The sequence below is a fragment of the Microcaecilia unicolor genome, chromosome 6, assembly GCF_901765095.1.
Source record: "Microcaecilia unicolor chromosome 6, aMicUni1.1, whole genome shotgun sequence".
Lineage (NCBI taxonomy): Eukaryota > Metazoa > Chordata > Amphibia > Gymnophiona > Siphonopidae > Microcaecilia > Microcaecilia unicolor.
Window position 1 is genome coordinate 187600772 of NC_044036.1, and position 25907 is coordinate 187626678.

At 42.3% G+C, this 25907-nt stretch overlaps 1 protein-coding gene across 2 annotated transcripts in view; it reads left to right on the forward strand.

The window, feature by feature from the left end:
• SEMA3F (semaphorin 3F) overlaps positions 1-25907 on the forward strand; it is a 549876-nt gene that overhangs the window by 24867 nt on the left and 499102 nt on the right. For both annotated transcript variants that reach the window (XM_030205370.1, XM_030205371.1), the window contains exon 2: positions 11609-11775. In XM_030205370.1, the coding sequence (XP_030061230.1) occupies positions 11661-11775 (115 nt within the window). In that variant the 5' untranslated portion in view covers positions 11609-11660. The remainder of the gene's footprint in view (positions 1-11608; positions 11776-25907) is intronic.

Below are 25907 nucleotides of genomic sequence, written 5' to 3' on the forward strand. Positions count from 1 at the left end.
GAAGGCTGGGCCAACATTGAAACCACTGGAGGAACAACACTCAGCCGTCCTTTCTTCTGGACCATCTCATCAAAAGAAAAGTGAGACAAGGAAAATAAATATACAATGTGCAAATATTTCCCCCCAAAAATATTTCCTTAAATTGTTCCTGCATCTGCCCCTTTCACCTTCATCCTATGCTCCCTTGTTTCAGACCTTCGTTTCCATTACAACAGACCAGCTTCACGCCTTAGAGGTATTTAAATGTCTCTTATCTTATCTTACGTCTCTGCCTTTCTTCCAAAGTATGAAAAATAACACAGCAGATCTTGAAAATAAAAATGCAAAGGGCTTTGAGTGAATTCCTTCAAGAAGGTGGTAAATAAATCCAAATAAATAAAGATCCAGTTTATTCCAAAGTATACATATTGAGATCTTTAAGTCTGTCCCCATATGTTTTATGAAGCAGACTATTTACCATTTTATAATAGCTGCCCTCTGGCCTATCTCCATCCTGTTGATATCTTTTTGAAGGTGTGGTCTCCAGAATTGCACATAGTACTCTAAATGAAGCATCACCAGAGACTTATACAGATTCAGTAAATTGTGCCCAAATATGGATGCCCTGCCCCCCCCAAAATTGGCACCCAGCAGTATTCTATAAAGGGCGCTCTATTTATAAAATCAACTTGGAGTTTTTGGCTCCTGTGGAGGTTACATTGAATACCATCTGGAAGGCGCTTCGGGACCTAACGGTGGCAGTAAATAATTTTGTTTCAGATATAATTTTATTAGAGAGTTACATGGACAATTCAACTGAACCCTTTGAGAGTAAAAAATTGATATAGCAAATGATTCTACATAAGCAAGAAGTGGTTATAATAATAGACCAGAAACTTTGAATAATACAATGAATATTATTATAGATGATTAATATCGAGATTATTGTTTTTCCCAGAGTTCCAGGTATGACTCCTAAAGTTTTCCTCAGAAATATTTCCTCAAATTATTACTTTAAAAAGAGTGAAGCCTGTGAAAACTGGGATTACTTTAATCAGTGGGATTTGAATTAGAGACTTAAGTATATGTATTATTAAATAATTTCTGGTTTTTAAAAGAGAGAGAATGTAATCAGATGTATTATTTCTAACTAATATTGGACAATAAGTATGTTTTTCAATGAAATGATTTGACTATAAACTGTATTGGCCTTGAAGAAGCCAACCAGATGATCAATGTGGAATAATGAATTAGACGAGTAATATCTGGGGATAATCAGGTTAATACCACGGGGTTTTTTTTAAATCGATCTCCTTATCTTGTTTCACTCTCCCTATTTAGTGGTCTAAGGAAGAGAATAGAATTACCTGACTGAAATAATTCCTACATATTACTTTCTCTGTATTTCCAGCAAGATGTTTTATCGCTTGTAAAAATTTAAATGGTTATAAATAAAAAAATTAAAAAATAAATTCCTAGAGAATGTGCAGAATTTTCAAATATTGTGCACAGAATTCTTTTGTGCAGAATTCCCCCAGGAACATTTGTTAATTTTTTGTGTGTGGCCCACTAGGTATAGTACCGACATTCATGCGGCCCTTGTTTTTAAAGATTACCCATCCCTATCCTAGCAGAATTCTGCACCTTGGTAACACATAGAAAACACTGAACTGGAACTTCATGTACAACAATACTAGAGAAACAGAAACTGAAATGGAAGATATCAAAGAAGTGCATATCCAAAAGCTGACATATTTCAACTAATAAATTCAAAATAAAATACTGTTTCTACCTTTGTTGTCGGAGCATTTTGTTTTTTCCATTCACTTTGGTCCCAGTATCTCTTTTCTGCTATCTTGTTTTTTTTTTTCCCCTGTTTTTGCAGGGTTGCCTGTGTTTGACATTTCTTCTCTTTCCATGTCCACCATCCACCCTCCCTCTGCATCCTGTCCAGCACCTCCCTTCTGTATCCCTGTCGCCATCCTCTCCCCAGATTCAGTATGTGCCCTCTCAGTATCCCTATTTGACCTCTTTTCCAGCACTGGCCTCTGGGCATCCACGGTCTCCCTATTCCCCCTCCCCCCCTTTCAGCATGGCCCCACTGTGTCCCTATTCCCTCCTTTTCAGCATACTGATTTCCAGCCGTTTTGGCGCTTCTGTCTTATAGACATCGGCTTTTTTATTGGGTGTGCAATGAATAAGGCATTCCAGACACACAGCTTTACCATTTGTTTCAATTATTTACATAGTTATATATTTTGTGCCAATATGCCTTCTTTCTCCTCTTTTCAATTCTTCAAGGAGCAAGTTTTGCCACTGCACACGGTCTTTACACCTTTGTGGTGAGTGTTTTTAAAGTCCATTTATTCAGTGTCATTAGATTACACTTTCACTGTAACTTTATTCGTTGTCATATTCATCACCATCATATTTTAATTTTCTATCTTGGATAGATAATGTTCGGTGGTTGCCTTTTTTTATCACTATTATCATATTTATTATTTAGGTTTTCATTCTGTATATTAGATACTACATATGCATGTCTATATATATTTTTGACTTATCAGTAGGACTCAATCGCTAAATTAGATACAAGCACTACTTGACATTCAAATAGTGGTCGTAACAATGTGGCAGTGATTTCTGGTGGAGGAAAAAAGCCTCTGTATCACTGAACCTGAGTTTATTTCTGGTCTATGGGGTGGAATCTTCATTGGCTAAAAAACCTCCTCAGTCACGTGAATTATATCTTTGAATTTTTAGTTTTCTTACTTTATATATCTTATAATTCTTTTTATCTTAAGGCATCAAGCACTTATCTTAACGTTCCAGTGTTCCCGTTTTGCCGTATTCGGCTTTTTCAAGGAAACTACCCTCGCGCTTGTGCTGAAATTAGTTTCCCAGCGTGAATTCTGGGAAACTCATTTCAGCACAAGCGCGAGGGTAGTTTCCGTGATAAAGCAAACTCTCTGGGGTGCCGTGGCAAATCCTGACCTCCCTCCCACCTGAATTGCCTTCAGACAGCACCAAAAAAAGCAAGCGCAGGGCTGCAGCAGCCTTCAAGCGTGTGCTGTCAGTTCTTCCGATCCTCTGCCCCCGGAACTGGAAGTCGACGTCAGCGAGGGCAGAGGACCAGCTAAGCCGACAGCCCATGCCTGAAGGCTGCTGCGGCCCTGCACTTGCTTTTTTTTGTCGCGGCCTCTGGGGACATGGAGCAGACGGCCTTCGGGACTCTCAGAGGCGACTGCCAAAGAGGTTGGATGAAAATAGGAGACGGGATTAAGTCAAAAAGTTGAAACCAATAGGTCAGTCTTTGTTTCCCTTCCCATTCAAAACAAAGCAAGCAAACCTATGAGCTGCTGCATCCAAGTTGTTGTTCTTCATTGATGGTAGCATTTTTTATTTAATCTCATTTATATTTTTAAACAAGCTGGCTTGTGCAGCATACAGATGTACAAAGAGGAAGTATAACAACAGAATAACTTTTCATAGGTAGAGTAGTAATTTGTTATAAATCATAACCAGTGTGTCATTTGGAGGGGCTGATTATAAGGACACCCTATCACTGTTACATTTGTGCAGAGAAAAAGATGGAGACCTGTGTGGCTGGGAGAGGTGCCATGAAAAATTGCTCGGACACGGGTTCCGTGAACATTATCTGACTTTTCAATCCTTCTTAGATTTGGTAGAGAGGTTCTAAGGGACTGGAGATGAGGTGGATGTGCTTCGGCTTCATAAAAGTGGAAGGCGAAGACTGGGAGCTATAGGCCAGCTAGTCTGAACTTGGTGCTGGGTACATTAATGGAATCTGTCCTTAATCTAGTGGTTTACAGGATCTGAGGCAACATGATTTTCTCCGAGGACAAGCAGGCTTACCATTCTCAAAAGTGGGTTGACGTGGTCCAGTGTCGCCCAGTTCGGCAAGACTGCCAAGGGAAAAATTTAGAGCTTTAAGGAGCGCGAGTGCCTTCCTGTGTGTTGCATGAACAAGAAGCAGTATTTTTGTGCTCCTCTCATATGCCCGGTAGAGCAGTGTTTCAGTGCCTTTTTGGTATTTTTTCTTGTACCGCTAACTATCTCATTTTAGTTTTTCTTCCCTTATTTCTAGTTTTGTTCTGCCCCATGTCTAAGTTTTCTTTTTGACACGAGCTGCATTTAGACCTGCCTGGCGGGTCGCCCTGTTTTTTGTGCCTTTTTCCCCTTTTTTTAGGCACCATCGTGACTTTTGATTTCGCCTAAGCTATTTTTCCTTCCATGTCCTCAAAGGCTCCCAGTGGCTTCAAGCGCTGTACCTGACCTCGAGACACTGTGAGTAGTGAGACATCGAGTGGGTTTCCACCTGTCTCGATGCCTCTTGCTGTGCAGGCCCCTGGGACCTGCCATCGTCGGACCCAACCGCGAGGTGACGTGAGGATTCAATGTCATCCTTGTCGGCAACAAGGAGCATGGGTGAGGTGCATCAGGTGAAGGCCAAGAAGCACCATCACCGATCTCCATCAGCACTTGGTATCAGGAGCTCTAGGGATGAGATGGGGAGCTCGTGTAGATGGGCTTCACACTCAAAGAGCTTGGTCCCTCCAGGAAACGAATCTTCAGATCTGGAATGCTGGGCGATCTGGAACGAATCTTCAGATCTGGAATGCTGGGCAATCTGGAATGCTTTACAGTCTTTCAGAGATCGACTATCCCATCAAATTATTCTAATTCAAACAGACTATCAGGTTACAATGTATTATACCAACAAGCAGGGGGGCACTGGATCTCGCCCTCTGTGTCAGGAAGCCATCCAGATGTGGCTTTGGGCACGCCAACACGGCATGTTTCTTCAAGCCACTTATCAGGTGATTGTAAACAAAGACCTGGCTGACAGATTGAGCAGGATAATGCAACCTCACGAGTGGTCTCTAAATATGGCTGTAGCCCGCAAGATCTTCCGAGCATGGGGCACCCTCTCAGTGAACCTTTTCGCCACTCAGATCAACCACAAAGTCCCTCAGTTCTGTTCCAGGCTTCGGGCCAACAACAGACTAGAGTCAGATGCCTTCCTTCTTCATTGGGGGACAGACCTGTATGCGTATGCTCCGATACCTCTAGTGGGAAAGATTTTGTTGAAACTCAGGCAAGCTCTTGGAACCATGATTCTGATCAAGCCCTACTGGCAGCGGCAGATTTGGTTCCCTCTTGTTCTGGAGTTGTCCTCAGAACCGTGGAGATTGGAGTGTTTTCCAACCCTCTTCACTCAGAACGAGGGGTCGCTTCTGCGTCCCAACCTCCAGTCTCTGGCTTTCACGGCCTGAGTGTTGAGAGCCTAGAATTCGCCTCCTTGGGTTATCAGAGGATGTCTCCCAAGTCTTGCTGGCTTCCAGGAAAGATTCCACTAAGAGGTGGTGCTATTTTAAATGGAGGAGGTTAAATGCCATCTGGTGTGACAACAAGGCCATAGATCCCCTTTCTTGTCTTACACAGACCCTGCTTGAATAACTTCTACACTTAACAGAGTCTGATCTCAACTCAACTCAGTAAGGGTTCACCTTAGTGCAATTAGTGCTTATCATCAACGTGTATAAGGTAAGCCTATCTCTGGACAGCCTTTATTTGTTCGCTTCATGAGAGGTTTGCTTTTGTCAAAGCCTCCTGTCAAACCTCTTCTAGTGTCATGGAATCTCAATGTTGTTCTTATCCAGCTGATGAAAGCTCCTTTTGAGCCACTGAATTCCAGCCATATGAAGTACTTGATCTGGAAGGTTGTTTTCTTGGTGGCTGTTACTTCAGCTTGTAGAGTCACTGAGCTTCAGGCCTTAGTGGTGGATGCACCTTATACTAAGTTCAGTCACAACACAGCAGTCCTCCACATGCACCTTTAAGTTCCTGCTGAATATGGTGTCGGAGTTCCATCTGAACGAGATGATTGTCTTGCCAACATTTTTTCCATGATCTCATGCCTATCCTGGTGAAAGCAACTTGTACACATTGGACTGCAAGAGAGCATTGGCCTTTTACATGGAGCGGACAAAGCCCTTCAGACAGTCCGCCCAGTTGTTTGTTTCTTTTGATTCCAACAGGAGGGGGGTTGCCATCGGTAAACGTACCATATCTAATTGGTTAGCAGATTAAATTTCCTTTGCTTATTCCCAAGCTGGGCTGACTTTGGAGGGTCATGTCACGGCTCATAATGTCAGAGCCATAGCTGCGTCAGTAGCCCACTAAGTCATCCTCCATTGAAGAGATTTGCAAGGCTGCGACATGGTCTTCAGTCCACACATTCACATCTCCCTACTGCCTTGAGGAAGATACCCGACGTGATAGTCGGTTTGGGCAGTCAGTGTTGCAGAATCTGTTTGGGGTGTAGAATTCAACTCCACCCTCCTAGGCCCATTTTGTTTTGTTCCAGGCTGCACCCTTTTCTAGTTGTATATAGTTAAGTCCTCGCCGTTGCGAGGCTCAATTGACCAGTGTTTGTTGTTTTGGGTGAACATGGATGCTAGGGATTCCCCACTTGTGAGAAAGCAAAGATACGTACCTGTAACAGGTATTCTTTGAGGACAACAGGCTTCGCATTCTCACAATCTCACCTACCTCCCCTTGGAGCGAAATTGTCTTTTCTTTATATTTTGTTTTTGTATTAAACTAAGAGTGGGAAGGCACCCGTGCATGCACGCTGGAGCTCTGCTCATGCTCCTTATAGCTCTAGATTTTTCCTCTGGCAATCTTGCAGAACCGGTCAACAAACCCACTTCTGAGAATATGAAGCCTGCTGTCCTCGGAGAATACCTGCTACAGGTAAGTATCTTCACTTTTACTGAAATAAGGCTCATCAGAAAAATCTGACAGTGACACCATATATTTTGGATCAGATATAGTGTACTTGGATTTTAGTAGCATTTTTACATGGTTTTAATAGTGGACTTATAAATGTACTGAGTTAGAAACTGGTTGTATGGGAGATGACAAAGGATAGTGGTAAATGGAGTTCATTTCAAGTGTTAACAATGGGTTATGTAGAGATCAGTCCTTTGTCTTTTTTTTAAAGTATTTTTGAAAGTGATATTGAAGAGGAGCAGTCGGGAAAGGTTTGCCTTTTTGCAGATGAAGGGTGTGGAAAACAGGAGAGATCTAGCAAAGTTTCAGGAATGGTCTATAGTTTGGCAAGAGCTGTTCAGTGTAGGTGTAGCGTACTGAAGAGTAGGATCAGGAAATGACCATATGTGTTTATAACTTGATCACATATTTAAACCAACAGGGTTCAAAATGAGTTACAACGCATAAAGACATAATTAGTAAATACAACATCTCTTTCCTCCTACCCACCTGAAGTAGTACACAATCCTAACTTCTTAAATTACATCAGCTCTCAAACAGTTAAAAAGGCTTGGTTAAACAGCCAGAGATTGATAGTTTTAGCCCAGGACAGTGGATTATGGTTCACTGCAAATATAGGAAAACTGGTACAACAGACATGTAGATTCTGTAAGAAAGAACTGGAAATAGTTTTTTTTATAGCTGGCTGCCAGGTTCTATTGGCAGAAAATTACTAAGGCAGAAAGGCCCAATAAAGTGGCACCTGTCATCCACTGGAAATTTTGTAAATGTTTAGTACAGTGGTCGTCTCTAATTTTTAATTTGGGGCAACTTTGGATTCAAATGAGCCGAAGGAGAGCTGCCATGTATCTTCCCGTGTGAGGCCAGTGTGTGTCCATGACATCTACCCCACCAACCTGCTTTCAAACTTTTCATTAGTGGTGTCATCACAGAGATGCACATTTCCAAATGCATTCTCTTCATCAGTTGAGAAATGCCTTTTCCTCAAGCATGCAACTTCTCTCCCATCCATTTTCCTCTCTCAGTCATCACCTGATCTAGGGGGCCTTTTACAAAGGTGCACTGGCATATTTAGCCCACACTAAATGCTAGACACCCATAGGAATGTATGGGCATCTCTAGCATTTAGCACACACTAAAAATGCTAGCACGCCTTTGTAAAAGTCCCACTTAGAGAAGCAAATAGTCACAGAAAAAAAGCCAGAATGATGATGAGGAGCTACCCCAGGGGTCTCCAAAGGTCGTCATTGGCCCCCATGCTGTGCATTGAAGAACACTGCTTTAACATCTTTGTACTAGAAGACCACTGGGATCATGACTCTAAAGAGAATTATGGAGAATGAAGAGGTTATGATCACCTGGTTCATCCCCATTTTAACCAATAAAAAAGCTGGATGTGAGCAAACCAGACACAGTTGTTGAATTGATTTGCACTTTTCTGATCACTGACAGTTATGACCCATGAACTGCATAAGCTGAAGGCTCTAAAATGTCTGAAAGCAGCATTTTTTCTTTTTGCTGAGAGTTGTGAATTCGAGGTCATGCTGAACCAGCAAAGAGTGCTCATCCCCTCCCTGACAGAATTGGTGCCACTGACTGAGACATCACAAGGGCACCTAAGAATGTACACAGTTTGAAAGCGAAGAATGTGTTGAGGTTACTAGACAAAATAATGATAAGACATGGGTCCAGGAAGGATTCCTGTAGCAAAATAGTACTGTAATCTCCTGTAAAAGAAACCTTGGACTTGTTATAAGAGAAGAGCACCAGAATGGCATTGATAAAAGAGGTGTTGGTTTCAAGTGTTTATTATGTGAATTGGCAGGAGAAGGAGAAGATCTTTAAATACCAAAAAGACTAAAAAAAAAATGTGACAAAAAGATACAGAAATATTTCCCATTATTTTTGGAACCACAGGCTTGATTAAAAAGAATTTTCAAGTGCACCTGGATGGGTTGCCTATACATTGTTACAAACTCCAGAGGGAACCTGTCTTTGACACAGTGGAAGTACTATGATGAGCATTAGCAGCAGTTTTTAGAGTCTGAAATCATACTCCAGCTTATTTTTATTTATTTAGATTTTTCTCACACCTTTTTCAGTAGTAGCTCAAGGTGAGTTACATTCAGCTACACTGGATATTTCTCTGTCCCAGGAGGGCTCACAATCTAAGTTTGTACCTGAGGCAACGGAGGGTTAAGTGACTTGCCCAAGATCACAAGGAGAAAGCAGTGGGATTTGAACCGGCCACCTCTGGATTGCAAGACCCGTGCTCTAACCACTAGGCCACTCCTTCACTCAGCAGCATTCCCTGTAGAATCTCCAATAGTAGCAACGTTCAGTGTTCCACTGCACTAACCACTAGGCTACTCCTCCACTAGCAACATTCCATGTAGAAGCCTGCCGTTGCAGATCAGCAATGCGGCCGCGCAGGCTTCTGTTTCTGTGAGTCTCACAGAAACAGAAGCCTGCGCGGCTGATCTGCAAGGGCAGGCTTCTACATGGAATGTTGCTAGTGGAATAGCAACATTCCATGTAGAATCTCAAATAGTAGCAACAGAATCTCAATTAATTTATTTAGATTTTGCTCACACCTTTTTCAGTAGTAGCTCAAGGTGAGTTACATTCAGGTACACTGGATATTTCTCTGTCCCAGGAGGGCTCACAATCTAAGTTGGCTTAGGAGCGAGTTTCGTTTTTGTCATGGTATGCAGTAAACTAACTCATTTGAAGACATTGTCTCTGATTAAAAGCACTCTAGTGTGTGCAGTTTGCCAGGTAATGCAGTCCCTTTTCAATCAAAACTGTAAAAATCAAGCATTTTAAATCTAAATTTATATTCAACAGGGAGCTAGTGCAGCGGCTTTGAAAAAGGCACTACATGGTCATGACTTTTTCTGTAAGAGTAAGGGGGCAGAAGATTTTTCATCAATTCTAAACCATGCAGGAACATGTTAGATAGTCCATGATAACGACTGTTTCAATAATCTAGCTTCAGTAACCAGTTAATGAGTCAGGTTAGCCGTATCGTGAGACACCAAGCACTGCACCTGAGAGCATATGTAGAGTAGTAAAGGTTTAATGCTGTACTGTCTCCCACGTCAGGTTTTAGCTGTCTGATGTTTACTTTAATTGAGTTGTTTTCTGTATTTGTATGGCTTGAACCACTATGATTAGAGAAGTGTTATACATATGTTTTAATAAATAACATAAATACTGCTGAAATTTGGGCATCAAAAGTCAGTCCCTCATCCAGTAGGATCCCTGTGCTTCTAAGGTTCTCACCACATAGAAGTTAATGTACCTTTCATAGATGAGGAAAATTCTGTTGTCTTTTGCTGTCTACTATATCACAACAGCTCTGCTTATTGGGATCTAATTTAGTTCCTGCACTTGAAACCAAAGTGTGATTACTTCCAAACTTTTACTTAGGTTCTGTGATAAAGCAGCTTGTTCTTACCCCCATGTGAGCTATATTTTCACTGTCATTTCACTGAATGTCATTCAAGACAATTCATATTCCTCAGTTAAAAATTCCAGCGGGCTCAGATAAACATTAAATACTGAGCCCTGAAGTAGTCCACAAGGCAACAAAAAACTTTGCAAGCTCAAGCCCCTCCAAGTGACCGCTTGTTCCCTATCCACCAGGAGGATCTCATTAAAGCAGCAGCCAAATCCTGACAACCTATGCTTGCTAGACGTCTTTATAGAAGACCATGGTCCACTCTGATGCTGCTGTGAGGTCCAAGAACACAGGATATCCTTGCTTCCATCTGTCTCCAGGCTCAAGACATTTATTAGGGAGAGCTTAAAGGCCTCTGGCCCGTGCCTCTTCCAAAATCCAGATTGGAATGAATGAATCACATTCTTCTCCTCACAGTGATCCAACAGTTTGTAAACTGCCTTTCTAACAATTTCCCATAAAGTGTAGTTGTGAGAGCAGTCAGCAGAAGTCTAGAACATCCATGTTTAAGCCTGGCATTTTGAGTAATGTCTACATGTCTGCCTGTTTCACCATGATGGGACTAATGCTTGCGACAATGAAGAGTTTTTATTAACTGAATTGGAAAGGGAACCAAAAGACAAGCAAGGTATCTAGTTCAATATGAAGACAGACTTTAAGAACTAAACATGCATCCCCTGGAGGAGAGGCAGGATATGATGGAAACATTAAAGACCTCCAAGTTCATCCCCTTCCCCACTCTCTCCTCTTGAATTTCCTACTTCATATTTTGGCTTGAACTCTTAGGCCTTCTACCCTGTATCTGTTAAATGGACCACTGTTGTGCTTATAGATGTTGCTACTTATCTTCTTGGAATATTGTAAGAATAGTTTGTACATAATGGGGCTCATTTTCAAAGCACTTAGACTTACAAAGTTCCATAGGTTGCTATGAAACTTTGTCAAGTCTGAGTGCTTTGAAAATATACCTCATTGTACCTTTGGCAATAAGGAGATTTAAATATAAATACCTCCAAGGTGTAAATACACAAGAATCGGTATTCTTTCAATGGAAATGAAGCTCTAGAATGAGCTTATAGGATGTGAGTGAAAAGGGGTTGACTCAGGAATTATGTATAGAAATAGTTACGGTAGTGGTGGTAGATGCATGGCATTGCTTCCCAGTGGAGGTGGTGGAGATGAGCACTGTATAAGAAAGCATAGAAGAACAAAGAATCTGTGTGAGAGAGGAAGAGATGGAAGATACTGGGCTGTTCGTGTGGATGGGCCATGTGGTCGTCTTCTGCTGTCATATTCTATGTTTCTTTGTTTAAGTTTGAGTGATGCCTTACTTCTCTTTCCTCTTAGACAGGGTTTGGAGATTCGAGCCGATCTTAATTTGTGTGGTTCCAGTCCCACCATGCCTCCCGTGGGCCTCCTGTTCTGGGCCTGTTTGCTATCTCTTTGCTGGCTGACGTCATTCAGTACAAAGGAGTATCAGTCTACTACTGCCAGGGTCCAGCTCTCTTTCAAAGGTAAGAACACCTCTGTCGTACATCTGCTAACCAGAAAGCAGGGACTAAAATGCAGGTGCTATTTTATCAGTGAGTTTGTGCATGGAAGGAAGCAGTGTTTAAAGGGATTTCTACAGGTAAATGGGGTTTACCTACTGAAACCCTTCCATTTGAAAACTGCCTCCTCCAGAATGAAAAGTGGGTGCTGCTGGCATGTTGTGCTGGTATGTGCATAGGGATTTCATTTGTTTCCTCATGCTTTTCCATGCATACAGTTGTACCAGTGAAGTATGTAGGAAAAGGCCTCACTGTGCTACCACAGGCGAGGGAATTTTTGAAAGGGAAGCTCCACAGGGAGTTTTCTTTTTGAAATTCATTTGCCGGTCCACATGTACTATGTAGACTTCTTGCGAGATACTTTGTGTGACATAAAATGTGATGGTACTAGCAAGAGAAAATTTTCATCTTCTGGCCTTTTCTCTTGGGATTCTGTTTTAAAAGAAATAAGAATTTTTCAAGACTGACCTTTAGGCGGTTATGTAAAGCTTTTTTTTTTTTTTTTTTATATAGTTTAAAACTAATGAAGCTACCTATTGACCAGGATTCTGTATCATTTATTGGCTTTACAGTTATTTCCCTTCAAGATCTTTATAATTCTCCTTAAATTAGCTTGTTTTTAATATTTATTCTCTGTAGCTTGTTTTTTGATCTCACAATTGGGTATGAAGCGGTTTATAAAACTTACATTAAATAAAATTAGTTGCTGCTGCTGTTTATACATGTTCTTTACCAGGGCTTTCTAGCTTATTGGTTTATTATACATACACGATCGCATCCTATTTACTAGATTACGTTTTGCAGAATTTTAATGCTCTCTTAGCTTTTGTACATTCAGTATGTTTGGTTTTTAATTTATACCTGTCCTCTAACTGGTGCTGTTGATACAGGTGGTGGGTTTTAGATTGTATTGATATTTATTTATTATGTAATGTATTGGAAAGTTATTCTTTCGTATATTATTGTGTATATGTGGTTTCTATACTGTTTAGAGCCATTTTAAAGAAAGGCAAATTGTCAATCAAACTAAATAAATGAGTGAGTAGAGCCATTCTTGGGAATTATATTTATATAGCACCAACAGTTTACATGGCAATGTATAAAGGTACTCTTTGAACAGAAATTTAAAACAATTTTATAGGGCAAGAAAAGCTCCTGCCCAGTTAAATTATGCTGATTGGATGATCCTTGGATTTTCAAAGGCACATAACCAGATAGTACTACTGAAAATTCAGGGAGACTGGTGTGGCAGTTAGTGCTAGGATGGTCTGGGAGAAGCAGGGATTTACTCAGAAGCAGATAACTGTATAAAGTTAGGGCAGCAAAAAGGCTGTCCTAACTTTATTTGGTCAGTTATCTGGGCATTGGTCTGAATATTGGCTGGTACCAGGATAACTTCTGGTGGCAGGTCAAGATCTAGATATTCATTGACCGTGCTTGGATTTGGCCCAGCATTGAATATCCAGGTTTGGTTCTATACTCGGTAGTCATTTATTTATTTACTTCATTTGTATCCCGCCTTTATGCTAGGCAGGTAACAGGGTTCACATACATAGATTAAATGTTTGACACCTACATGGTCTTAGGCAATATTCACATACAAGGTTTTAAATAGTTTACAATGAACACAAAAAGTGAGTACGAGTTGAGGAGGAAATCCCAAAAAGTTTTTTGGATTTCCTCCTCAACTCGTCCTCACTTTTTGTGTTCATTGCTTTTGATTTGCGTGAGGATTCTCCTCCCCGCTTTTTGTTTCCCGATTAACTAGTTTACATAAATGTTTTTAGACAGAAGTCATATGTGGTTTACTAGGGTAGCATTTGCCATTGTGAGGCGAGGAAATGTGATCAGATGAGCGGGTGAAGCTGTTAATAAGTACAAGAATAAGAAAGGAGTTAAGTGTATATTAAGGGAGGGGTTAAACAGAAAGGTATTCATGTGACTCAGAAGGCTTTCATAAACAGATGCGGTTTTAGTAAACGCTTGAATTGTCGGGTGTCTTCACATGTTCTCAGGTATCCTGATAGAGCATTCCACAAGGCTGGGGCAGTGAAGGAGAAGGCTCGTAGTTTTGTCTCACTGATTTTGCGGAAGGTAAACATAGTTGATTGGATGTCTTGAATCTTAGCGTTCGTTTTGGTTGGTACGATGGCAGGGCATTTTGGAAGTAGGCCGGGACTGCTCCAAATATACGTTGATGTGTCAGCAAAAGAATCTTGAATTGCATTCTATATGGTACAGGAAGCTAATGCAGTTTTTTTTTTAATGTTGGAGTGATGTGTTCAGACTTTGAGATTCCTGTGATCAATCATGCAGCTGCATTTTTGATCTGTAGAGGTTTCATTCGGGAAGCTGGTATACCTAGAAATATCGAGTTGCAGTAGTCAATTTTAGTCAGTACCAAGCTCTGGACAATCGTTCGAAAGTCAGACGTTGTTATCACACCTTTCAACTTGCTTAACACACGTAGTTAAAAGAAAGACGTCATGATCGTATGGTCTAGGTGTTTTTGCATTGTCAGATTGGTGTCTAGGAAGACTGCCAGATTATAGACAAAGGGCTTCATGGACATTTTCTCAACTTGATATTCAAACATTGTCATTGGAGATGGGTCAGGGGTTCTGCAAACATACAGTATTTCTGTCTTTTGCAACATTTAATGGCATTTTAGCTTGTTTCATTCAGCCAACAATTCTGTCAAAGAGGTTTTTCATTAGTAGCGGTAGGTTGTGGTCATTGTTTTTAACCGGGATCACGAATTGTATGTCATCTGCGTATATTCTATACAAATAGGTGGGAAAATGTGGGATATAAATGTAACAAATATACAATATGTGTAATTCTTGTAAGACGTTTCCCAGAGACACCATGAATAAGTTAAACAGTACCACCGATAGGGCAGACTCTTGCGGTACACTGCGCGTGATTGGAAAGTCATCTCTGGTTGTCCTTTGCTCCCACTCTGTCTGGCTCCAAGAAGCAAAATGGCAACTATGGACTTTAGCAGTAGTCTTGTGGTACTATCACTAGGGGGTTTCCTTCCATATAAGGAGAAAATGTCCTTATATGGAAGAGAGTCATAGCGGTAGTAGCACGAGACTACCACTAGTCGGTCATGGCAGTTAGTTTGCTGTACAGAGCCAGATGGGGCAGGAGTGGAGGGGGCCGCTCCCATCTCTGCCCACTGGTCGACCAGAGATCATCTCCAGGTAAGTCCCAGGGGTGGCAGGGGATCTGTGGGATGAGAGGTGGGGAGAGGGTTTCATTGCATACATGTGGGTAGGGCTTGTATTTGGGGGAGGGACTTATTGGCATGATGGGATACATGGGATTGGTAGTTTAGATAAGCGGGTGAGAGGCCAAAACAAATTGTCAGGGGGAGGGGAGGGAAGGCAATGGAGGAGGGAGCACAGGATCTGCCCTATTAGGTCTATGGCCACACTGCCAGCCTGCTGGTAGCAAGGCTGCACTTAGTAATAACACCTTTGCAAGACCCCCTAATGTTTTATCTTTCTTTGCAGAGAAGGTAATTGACAGAGTAACACGGGAAGAAATACTATCATGAGAATCTTCTAAGAAAGTGGTCAGGTCAGTGCTATCTTGAGCACTGACCTGTCCTCTATTGCAAGCCAAGTTACCGTTACTCTTCCCAGCAGAAATCACAAGCAATATAAAACATTTTGAAAAAGATCTGGGTCATAAATCTGTAATACCTCCTTAAAATTCTTATTTGATAATATGTCTGGTGCAATCAGATAAAACTCAGAAAAATTGAGAAACCTAAGATTGTTCACAGGAACCAAATTATCATATGTTTGCAACTTATGGTGAACAATGAAGACTGCCCTTGATGGCCTGCAAGGACCAAATTCTTGACTCCAACAACTGCAGTCAGTTATCAACACTCTACCACTTAAGATTCAGGTCTCTAAACTTAGAAGAGGCCTACCCTATGAAGGTCAAAGATGGATAACTATCCCTTTGAGCATCTCCTCAGTTCTTGAGATCATGCTCCAAATGTTCAACAGAGAAATTCCTTGTCAGATTCCACTTGATCTAATTTTGAAGAAAAATTCAGCACAAAAACAGATTCTGGTAGTGAAGCAGTATCTGGTTGGATGTCTGGCCTGGTTCATCAACACATCTCGCGTCCCCTACTACAGAGGCCCCCTCCTCTCAAGGGTTTTGATGAGGAAATTACTTTGGAGGCAGGCGGTGGAAGAGGTGGGGTCCTACAACCAAGGCATAGTGAGACTTCTGGCAACAACAACAAGTTAGGTCTACACTCCTGAGCTTTAGTTACTAGATGTTTGCCTGTAGGACCCAGGGTCACTAGGACTAAAGTTTTCTTTCCCCTCCATGGTCTAGGACTTTGGAGGCGAGGTTAGTTTAATTGTCTCCGAGCTCAGAGGTGAACTGCAGGCTTGAGGTATTCAGCCACGGTAAATAGTAGAGCTTGCACTGCCTTCTGAGACAAGGAAGCTACAATTTTTGGCATAGTCGGCAGGAGTTTTGGCCTTTTGCACCCTCTGGGGGTTAAAATTTTTTCAAGTTTTGTCCTGAAAAGGCGGCTGAGGGGAGATATGATAGAGGTCTATAAAATAATGAGTGGAGTTGAACGGGTAGATGTGAAGCGTCTGTTGATGCTTTCCAAAAATACTAGGACTAGGGGGCATTGGATGAAGCTACAATGTAGTAAATTTAAAATGAATTGGAGAAAGTTTTCATCACTCAACGTGTAATTAAACTCTGGAATTCGTTGCCAGAGAATGTGGTAAAAGCGGTTAGCTTAGTGGAGTTTAAAAAAGGTTTGGATGGCTTCCTAAAGGAAAAGTCCATAGACCATTATTAAATGGACTTGGGGAAAATCCACTATTTCTGGGATAAGCAGTATAAAATGTTTTGTACTTTTTTGGGATCTTGCCAAGTATTTGTGACCTGGATTGGCCACTGTTGGAAACAGGATGCTGGGCTTGATGGACCTTTGGTTTTTCCCAGTATGGCAATACTTATGTACTTATGTATGTACTTATGTAATGTTTTATATTTACAGTGCTTTTTTTGTGCCGGTACGCAACGGTACAGCGTACCGGCACCTTTTTTTGCCCCCCCCCCCCCCCCGCGACACTCCGGGCGAGTCCTGCACTTAGTTTTTTTTTTTTTAAAGACTCAGAACGCGCGAACGATGCAGCCGGCAGCGATTGAAAGAGGCTGTCTGGGCTGGCAGGCGTCTGCGTCAGAGCTTCCCTCACCCTCTGCGAGTCCCGCGAAACAGGAAGTTGTAACAACGAAGGCGGGACTCGCAGAGGGTGAGGGAAGCTCCGACGCAGATGCCTGCCAGCCCAGACAGCCTCTTTCAATCGCTGCCGGCTGCATCGTTCGCACGTTCTGAGTCTTAAAAAAAAAACTAAGTGCAGGACTCGCCCGGAGTGTCGCGGGGGGGGGGGGGGAGAAGGATTGGGGAGAGAGAGAAAGAGGGAAACCAACAGAGGGAAGGATTGGGGAGAGAGAGAAAGAGGGAAACCAACAGAGGGAAGGATTGGGGAGAGAGGGAAAGAGGGAAACCAACAGAGGGAAGGATTGGGGAGAGAGGGAAAGAGGGAAACCAACAGAGGGAAGGATTGGGGAGAGAGGGAAAGAGGGAAACCAACAGAGGGAAGGATTGGGAAGAGAGGGAAACCAACAGAGGGAAGGATTGGGGAGAGAGGGAAAGAGGGAAACCAACAGAGGGAAGGATTGGGGAGAGAGGGAAAGAGGGAAACCAACAGAGGGATGGATTGGGGAGAGAGAGAAAGAGGGAAACCAACAGAGGGAAGGATTGGGGAGAGAGGGAAAGAGGGAAACCAACAGAGGGATGGATTGGGGAGAGAGGGAAAGAGGGAAACCAACAGAGGGAAGGATTGGGGAAAGAGGGAAACCAACAGAGGGAAGGATTGGGGAGAGAGGGAAAGAGGGAAACCAACAGAGGGAAGGATTGGGGAGAGAGAGGGAAACCAACAGAGGGAAGGATGGGGAGAGAGAGGGAAAAACAGATGGAAGGATTGGGGAGAGGGGGAAAACAGATGGAAGGATTGGGGAGAGGGGAAAACAGATGAAAGGATGGGGAGATAGGGGAAAAACAGATGGAAGGATGGGGAGAGAGAGGGAAAACACAGATGGAAGGATTGGGGAGAGAGGGAAAAACAGATGGAAGGATGGGGAGAGAGAGGGAAAACAGATGGAAGGATGGGGAGAGAGAGGGGGAAAAACAGATGGAAGGATGGGGAGAGAGAGAGGGAAAACGGAAGGATGGGGAGAGAAAGAGGGAAGACGCTGGATGGAAGAATGCAGAAAGAAATAGGGGAGACACTGGAAGGATGGGGAGAGAAAGCAGAGCTGCTGGATGGAAAAGGGGAATAGAGAAAGACTGGAGAATAAGAGGAAGGGGCATGGGGAGAACAAGGGTGAGGAAAAGATGAAAAGCCACAGGTAGATGAAGGAAATTAAAGAATGGATAGTAAGAATGAATTAAATCTGGACAGAGAGAGAGCCTGAAAAATATTGAAGAAAGCAAAGAAAAAGGAGACAAAAATGACAAATGGCACAGAAGAGTTAAGCGAAAACAAAGGAAAGCAGAATCACAGACTGGGACCAATATGGAAAGAAAAACAGTCACCAGACAACAAAGGTAGAAAAAAATCATTTTATTTTCATTTTAGTGTTTGTAATATGTCCAATTTGAGAATTTACATTGGCTGTCTTATTTTGCACTGGGTATACTGGAGCTGTAAGAGCTTACAGAGATTATTTATCATGAAAAAAAATCACGTTATTTTTTTCTCCTATAGTACTATAATATTTTCAATGATGTCTGTTTATATGCGCCATGGCTGGTATAGGGGGTGTGGTTAATGTGGGTGTGGCTATCATAGGGGTGGAGCCATATGTGGTGACCCCGCCCATAATGAGTACCGGCACCTTTTTTTCTACAAAAAAAGCACTGTATATTTATATTGGTCTATTGCTCTACAAATACTGATTTATTTTCCTTGGAAGTACTAGCTGTTCTGGTTTCTGATTGTGAACAAGGGCAATTGAATTTTAGTGTTCACATAGATTCTACATTAGAAAGAAGAAAATTATTTTTAAATTGTGTAGAAGACTTTGGGATCTGTTTAGTTATTTATTGGCCCTAGTCTTAGAATATGTCATATTTTGGATTTGATTTTTGTATTGGATAAGATGTAATACAAATTTATTCCTTTTCAGATCTTGCACGATCTGATCATTGTCTTGTCCAGAGGCAATTTAATGTATTTTTTTGCAGTCATTACTTCAAGTAGTTTAAAAAATGTGATGATGGAAGAGATAATTTTCTTATATAGAGAATCTGATGAAGAATATGTAGGTATCTCTTTTGATCAAGCAATATTAACTGAGAGATTATGATTGTAATGGGAATTATGATGCTTGAGAGGTCCTATACTTGGTCCTATAAATAAATAATAAATGGAATTCAGTTTATGCGTCCTACGTAAATCAGGTAGCTTCAGTGTGAATTTATTTTAATTCTTAAAATCTAAGCTGTGGTATCATATGCGTCATCCACTGAAAAATTAGCAAATACACTACTTAGAGAAAATGACAGAAAAGTAAATTAGAAGTTAACAGGTGCTTAAATTCAGATGACACAAAACAAAGGTTGTTAGGTTTAAACAATTTTTATTGATGATTCAACATTATTAACAAAACCAATAACGTAACCTTGGAAAAATACAACGCATTTGGGTATACGCATCCATATCTTTTATCATCAATGATTTTATCATTTCCCCCCCCCCCCCCCCCCCCCTTACAACCAGATCCCCAACAAAGGTTGTTAAAACACATATGGACCGTGAAAAATTGCGGGAAGACCTTAAGAAATTGGCATCAAAATGGAAGATGAAATTTAATGTAGACAAATGCAAAGTGATGCACATTTTGAAGAACAGTCTGAATCTTAGTTACCTGATGCTAGCGTCCACCTTGGGGGTCGGCACCCAAGAAAAAGATCTAGGTGGTGTTGTAAACAATATGCTGAAATCTTCTGCCCTGTGTTTGGTGGTGGCCAAAAAAGCAAACAGGATGCTAGGCATTATTAGGAAAGGGATGGTAAATAAGACCGAGAATACTATAATGCCTCTGTATCGCTGCATGGTACGACCTTACCTTGAGTGTGTGTTCAATTCTGGTCGCCGCATCTCAAAAAAAAGATAAAGTGGAATTAGAAAAGGTTCAAATAAGTGACCAAAATGATAAAGGGGATGGAATTCTCTCATATGAGGAAAGGCTAAAAAGGTTAGTGCTCTTCAACTTGGAAAAGAGACGGCTGAGGGAAGATATGATTGAGGTCTACAAAATTCTGAGTGGTGTAGAATGAGTAGAAGTGAATCAATTTGTTTTACTCTTTCAAAAAGAACAAAGACTAGAGGACACTTAATGAAATTACATGTAAATACTTCAAAACAAATAGGAGGAAATATGTTTTCACTCAATGAATAGCTAAACTGTGAATCTCTTTGCCGGAGGAGTAGTAACAGTGGTGACTGTATCAGGGTTTAAAAAAGGTTTGGACAAGTTCCTGGAGGAAAAGTACATAGTCTGCTGTTGAGACAGACCTAGAGATGCCACTTCTTGCTCTTGGATTGGTAGCATGCAATGTTGCTATTGTTCATGTTTCTGCCAGGTACTTGTGACCTGGATTGGTCACTGTTGGAAACAGGATACTGGGCTAGATGGACCTTTGGTCTGACCCAGTATGGCTAGTCTTATGTTCTTGATGTTTCGGGTTGTACAGCAATTAACCAGTGTGTCCCATTCAGAGACAGGAGTTTTTCACACTATGGTTTCATATGTTGATTTTGCTCAGTATTTTTATAGACAAAGTAGAAACCATTAAAGTTTATTTCACTGGTGTAATGATCATTTAACTAATAGGGCAGTTGAAGGATGTTGGGGTTATATAGACTACATTTTGTAGGCTGCTGGAAATAGCTGGGAGTTATGTAATTTATTCCAATGGTAAAATGTTAATGATGTGCTGGTTGGGAGTTTTGAGATCATTAAGATGGTTACAACAGTGGAAGTTCAGATATTGTTGAAACAAATTAAATTTACTACTTGTATAATTGGCCCAGCTCCTGTCAAAAATGATTATATTATTTGGATAGGAGGGCTGTACTGGCTTAGCTCAGATCATTAATCTATCACTTTAGCAGGGTCAGATACCATCATGCTTGAAATAAAGCAGTTATTAGACCAGTGATTAAGAAGGGAGAGTCCGATTCTGTGACGTCTGTGCATTACCGCTTACTTTCCAAACTCTCATTCTTAAGTGACTTAATTGAAAGAGTTTGTTACAACCAGGTTCTTCCCTTTTAGATGGAAACAAATCCTCCCTTTGTACCAGTCTGGCTTTAAGGTTGGCTATAGAACAGAAATGGTTAAGCTTAGTTTGAAGGATACTATTAGGATGAACACACACAGAGAGTATACTCTTTACTGATTCTCCTAGATCTGTCTGCAATTTTTCATGTTAGACCAACCTGCTGTTGAAATGGCTGGTAAAGTTTGGATTGAAAGGAATTTTGTTGAGATGGGTTTTTCTCTTTTTTTTAATCTAAGAACCTTTTATGTACACTGGAAAAATAAAGATTTTGAAACTTATTTCATCTCTGGCATCCCTCAGGGCTTGGTTTCATAACCCACTGCGTTAAGGTGGGCTTAGCCCTGTTGGTGGATGTGGTGAACAGGTACAGGATTGAGTGTAATTTATTCACAGATGACATTCAGTTAATTGAATGTGTAAAGTGGCTAGATGGTGTGTCTAGTGTGAATAAAAGCTTAGAAGGTTTTTAAGTTTGCCTGGAACAGAATTATTTGAAGCAGACAAACAAAGTTGGAATGCTTATGGTTAGTCATAAACACATACCATTTAGTTCTTCTCCTGTGATACCCTACTACTGTCATCCATCCTAAAGAAATTGTAGAAAGGTTAGGGGTGAAATATTTGGGTATCATCATTTGTACATGCCTTGGACAGATTTTGCAGGTTGCACTCTCATACTTTAATGTTTTCGAGTGCTAGAGTTGTATGCTTGAAAAGTTATTTGACCAATTTTTTGAAAAATTTGGCTGTAAAGATCTGGTCTATTTCCCACCAGATTATTTTTATTTTATTTACTTATACAATCTTATATCCCGCAATTATCCAAAAACAAGTTTTGGTTCAATGTGGCTTACAATTAGCAAGAGGGATTGCAATGTGATGTTCAGTTACGTGCTTTGGTGAACAATTAGTGATTTATGGGATTAATTATAAGCTTTCTTAATTAGATGCGTTTTTATTTCTTTTCTGAACTGGAGGTAGTTAATTCTTCTCAGATTAGGTCTGTTTGTTCTTATTTTATATTTAGAAGGTACTTGAAAGCTTTTATGTACTCAGGTATTGATTTTGTTTGATATTGTAATTTTTTTTGTATTTTGCTTTGTACTTCCATCTGAATGTGATGTTTTCTTTTCTTGTAATATACAATAAATCCAAGTGAGATATGCTTTGAATGGAATTGGATGTTGATATTTAAGGATCAGGCTATAATGCCTCACCAGTAAGATAAATTTCTAAAATTTCTTTAGGGCACGTCACCATCTCAAGATGGCTGCTTAAGCCTGTTGCTCCTCACTCCCCAGTCCTGATCAGTAGAATATCCTGGGCATCCTGCAACATTTGAGCTGAATCTTTAAACTCCGCACATCTCCTCCATGTGAGTTTTCGAGTGAAGTGCATTGATCTGACCCGGTATTCCCATTCCGCGGCAGTGCAGTCACTGTGCATGGGATCCGGCAAGATGGTGGTGGATCCGGAGCACTGGAGGCGACGGCCTTGACACCCTCAACCGGCTACTTGGAAACTCTTAACTTGAGCAGTGTCTGCCACTTTAAGGAGGGCCCAGAATACCTCTATGGTACCCTCCATGGCTTTCAGAGCAGGCAGCCTGTTTCCTTTTTATAAAGGAGGTTGTATAGAGGAAGTGGGCTACCCTGGAACTCTGCTGACAGCTTCTGCTGCGGATGTTTCAGGGCCCAGCAGAATGAAGCTGTAATGGTTGCAGGGATTAGCGACAAACCAGGATCTGAACCCAGAAGTACTGCCAAGATCTGGAACCAGAAATTAGAGAAACAGCACTGAGAGCTCTGCCACTAACAGAGAAAATAGCAGTGGACATAGGAAGAGTCGGGCTGCGGGAGAGAGAGGATCTGGGAGCAGGGCTGGCGTTAGGGGGTGGCAAACAGGGCAGTTGCCCTGGGCCCCCATATCATAGGTCCTCAAACTAAAGGAGGCATAGGCTGAAGGCCAGCTTTTGGGCCTCCTCCCCAGTTTCTGCCCTGGGCCCCAGAATGTCTAACAGAGCCCTGTCTAGGCGGGGACTAGAAACCTGAAGGGAACTTACTCCTGCCACTGTAGCTGGAGGCTTTCCCTAGCTCCCAGTGATGGCTGTATTTTATGATGAAGTCTACAACAACTAGGGTCAGTCTTAAAGTAGTACATCAGAGGAATGGCAGGGCTGCAAGTTTAAAGAGACAAGGGATGCAAATGGAAAGGTCTAGTGGGCCCTACTGTAGTCTGGGTTCTTTTTATAGTGTGGACAGTGTGTGTAGTGCTGTAGGAGATGGCGTATTTATACAGCACTGACAGCGGGCACTTCATTACAGGGAGTCCTTTTTTTCTTTTTTGAGATTAGCCCATTCTGCTCACTTGCTGTAATATTACTCTGTTTCAGTGAGGCTCTCTCTCCTGCTCTCAGGAGTATTAACCTCTCACCTCTCACAAGAATCAGTTGACTTGTGCGGGCTGACCTTCAGCTCCCTCTAATCGGCTTTTGCTGGATGATCACTTCTCTGGCTTTCCAAGCTGGTTGCTGATGGGAGGCAGTTAGTAGATTTTGCTTGGGATTGCAGACCCAGGGAGGGAGCTGCACTCCCTGGGCTGAGGAGTAATTACAATTTATCCTCCACTTTACAAATTGTACCCAGGTATCTGTATGACCTTGTGTTCTTTTCATAGTGATCTTGGCCTCCCCCACTTCCTTTTTGTTCTATTCCCGTTGTTGTCCCTCCATCTTTTCCTCTTTCTGCTCTTCCTCTCTCTTGTGCTCATTCTATGTTCTTTTCTTCTGTGTTTCTAGTGCTGCCCCCTGTCTCTTCCTCCCCTTTATGCTTTTCCTTCTTTTCCTTCGGTGTATAGTGTCCCTTTCCCTTCACAATGAGGCACTGATGCACAAAGGCAGCTGTAAAATTTAGTGACTCGCAAACAGTGAGCGATGCATAAAGGGATCACATACAAATGAGCTGCACGAATCCTCCTTTGTGCATCATTTGCTGTTTACGAGTCCGAGCTGTCACCCCAGCACACCGACAAAATTCCCTGGTGGTCTGGTGGACCCCAGACCCACTCCCCACCTGCAACCTCCTGACCCCCCCCCAACAAAATTCCCTGGTGGTCCAGTGGACTGCACACCCCCACCCCGCACCCTAGCAACTGACTCTGGTGGTCTAGCGACCCCACCTCCTCCCCAGTACCTTAAAAAAGTTGGGCAGGAGCAATAGCTCCTCCTTCCTATCTCAGTGCCACTGCTTTCAAAATGACAAACTCCTTATATGCTGTTTAGCTGTACCCGGTGCATCCCAAAATGCACTGGGCAGGGACTGGGCACCACGATTTTGAAAGCAGAGGCGCTGAGGCAGGTTTTATTTAAAGGTACTATGCTGTGGGGAGGCTTTCAAATAACAAAGCCAGTCTGGATTTCTTTCTGATGAAGGGACGTCACACCAACGTCACAGGAGATTTCAAGGTTGTACTGTCATGTGGCAATAGCAGCACGGAGCACTTTTGGCATCTTGTTTTTTGCCAAGAAGTGTTGACAGGAGTGCTGATGGGGGGGGGGGGGGGGGGTGCTGGGTGGCAAGATTCCCCAGGCTTTGCAAGGCTTCTGGAGGCAGGCAGAAAGGTTCTGCTCCCTTGGTCTTTTTTTCTCTCTCTCTCCTGCTCCTGTGTGTCAGGACCTGGCTTATTGCATTAACACGATAATCAGGGTCCAGCACACAGGAACAGGAGAGTGACAGACCAAGGGAGAAGCAGATGCAGGATTGTAAGTGGGTGGGGAGATGGCGGCTGCAACTTCATTGGGGGGTGGCGGCAGTAGCCCTGCCCCGGGCTCGGCTCTGTCTCTTGGTGGCCCTGAGTGTTGATGCCTTCGGGATCTGTTGCCCATCTCACCTTCTCCTGCCAATTGCCATATGTATGACCTGGGAAGAAAAGGACCTGTATGGACATTGCCTCAGCAAAAGAGGGCTCTTTCTCTATAGATACAGGCCTGTATGAACTGAGCCCAGGGAGGGGGGGAATAAACTCTTTTTACAGGTATAGTCTGGAAAGAAAAGGATCTTTCTTTGTGCGTAGGGTCCCAGGGAGGGAGATGATCTCTGTAAGGAGGTGGAGCCAAGGTGAGAGGGCTCTCTATCTCTTCTATGGACATGTTCCACAGTAAACAGAGCTTGACTGTCCACTAGACAGACTAGGTGTCTGCCTAGGGTGGTGCAGTTTGGAGGTTGGTGGTGATGTGGCAGTCATGATGTCTACAGAAGATTCTGGTACAGGGCCTTCAGCATCCATGCATGAAACAGGAAATTTGGAGGGGTGGGAGGCTGCAAGCCTTGAACATGATGTATCTTTTATAGACGCCATGACTACCACATCAGCGCTGGAACCCCCCTGAGGTAATAGGGAAGGGAGGGAACCTGCCAAACATTAGGAGATAGGGATGGAGAGAAATGCTAGCAATCATTGGAAGGGGAGAGGGAGGGTGATGTTGGACTATGAAAGGATAAGGAAGGGAAGATGCTGGACATGGGGGAAGGGAACACCTGAGAGCTAGGTCAGTTTCTGAGCATTAGAGAATTTCCACATAGTTTTGGACCTTGAGTCTGACCTCTGGCTTATTCAGTTTTACAAGGAAAGGGTGGAGCTCCTGCTGTTTTCATTTCCTGGACTATTCTGATGAGAGGACCAGGCTTTG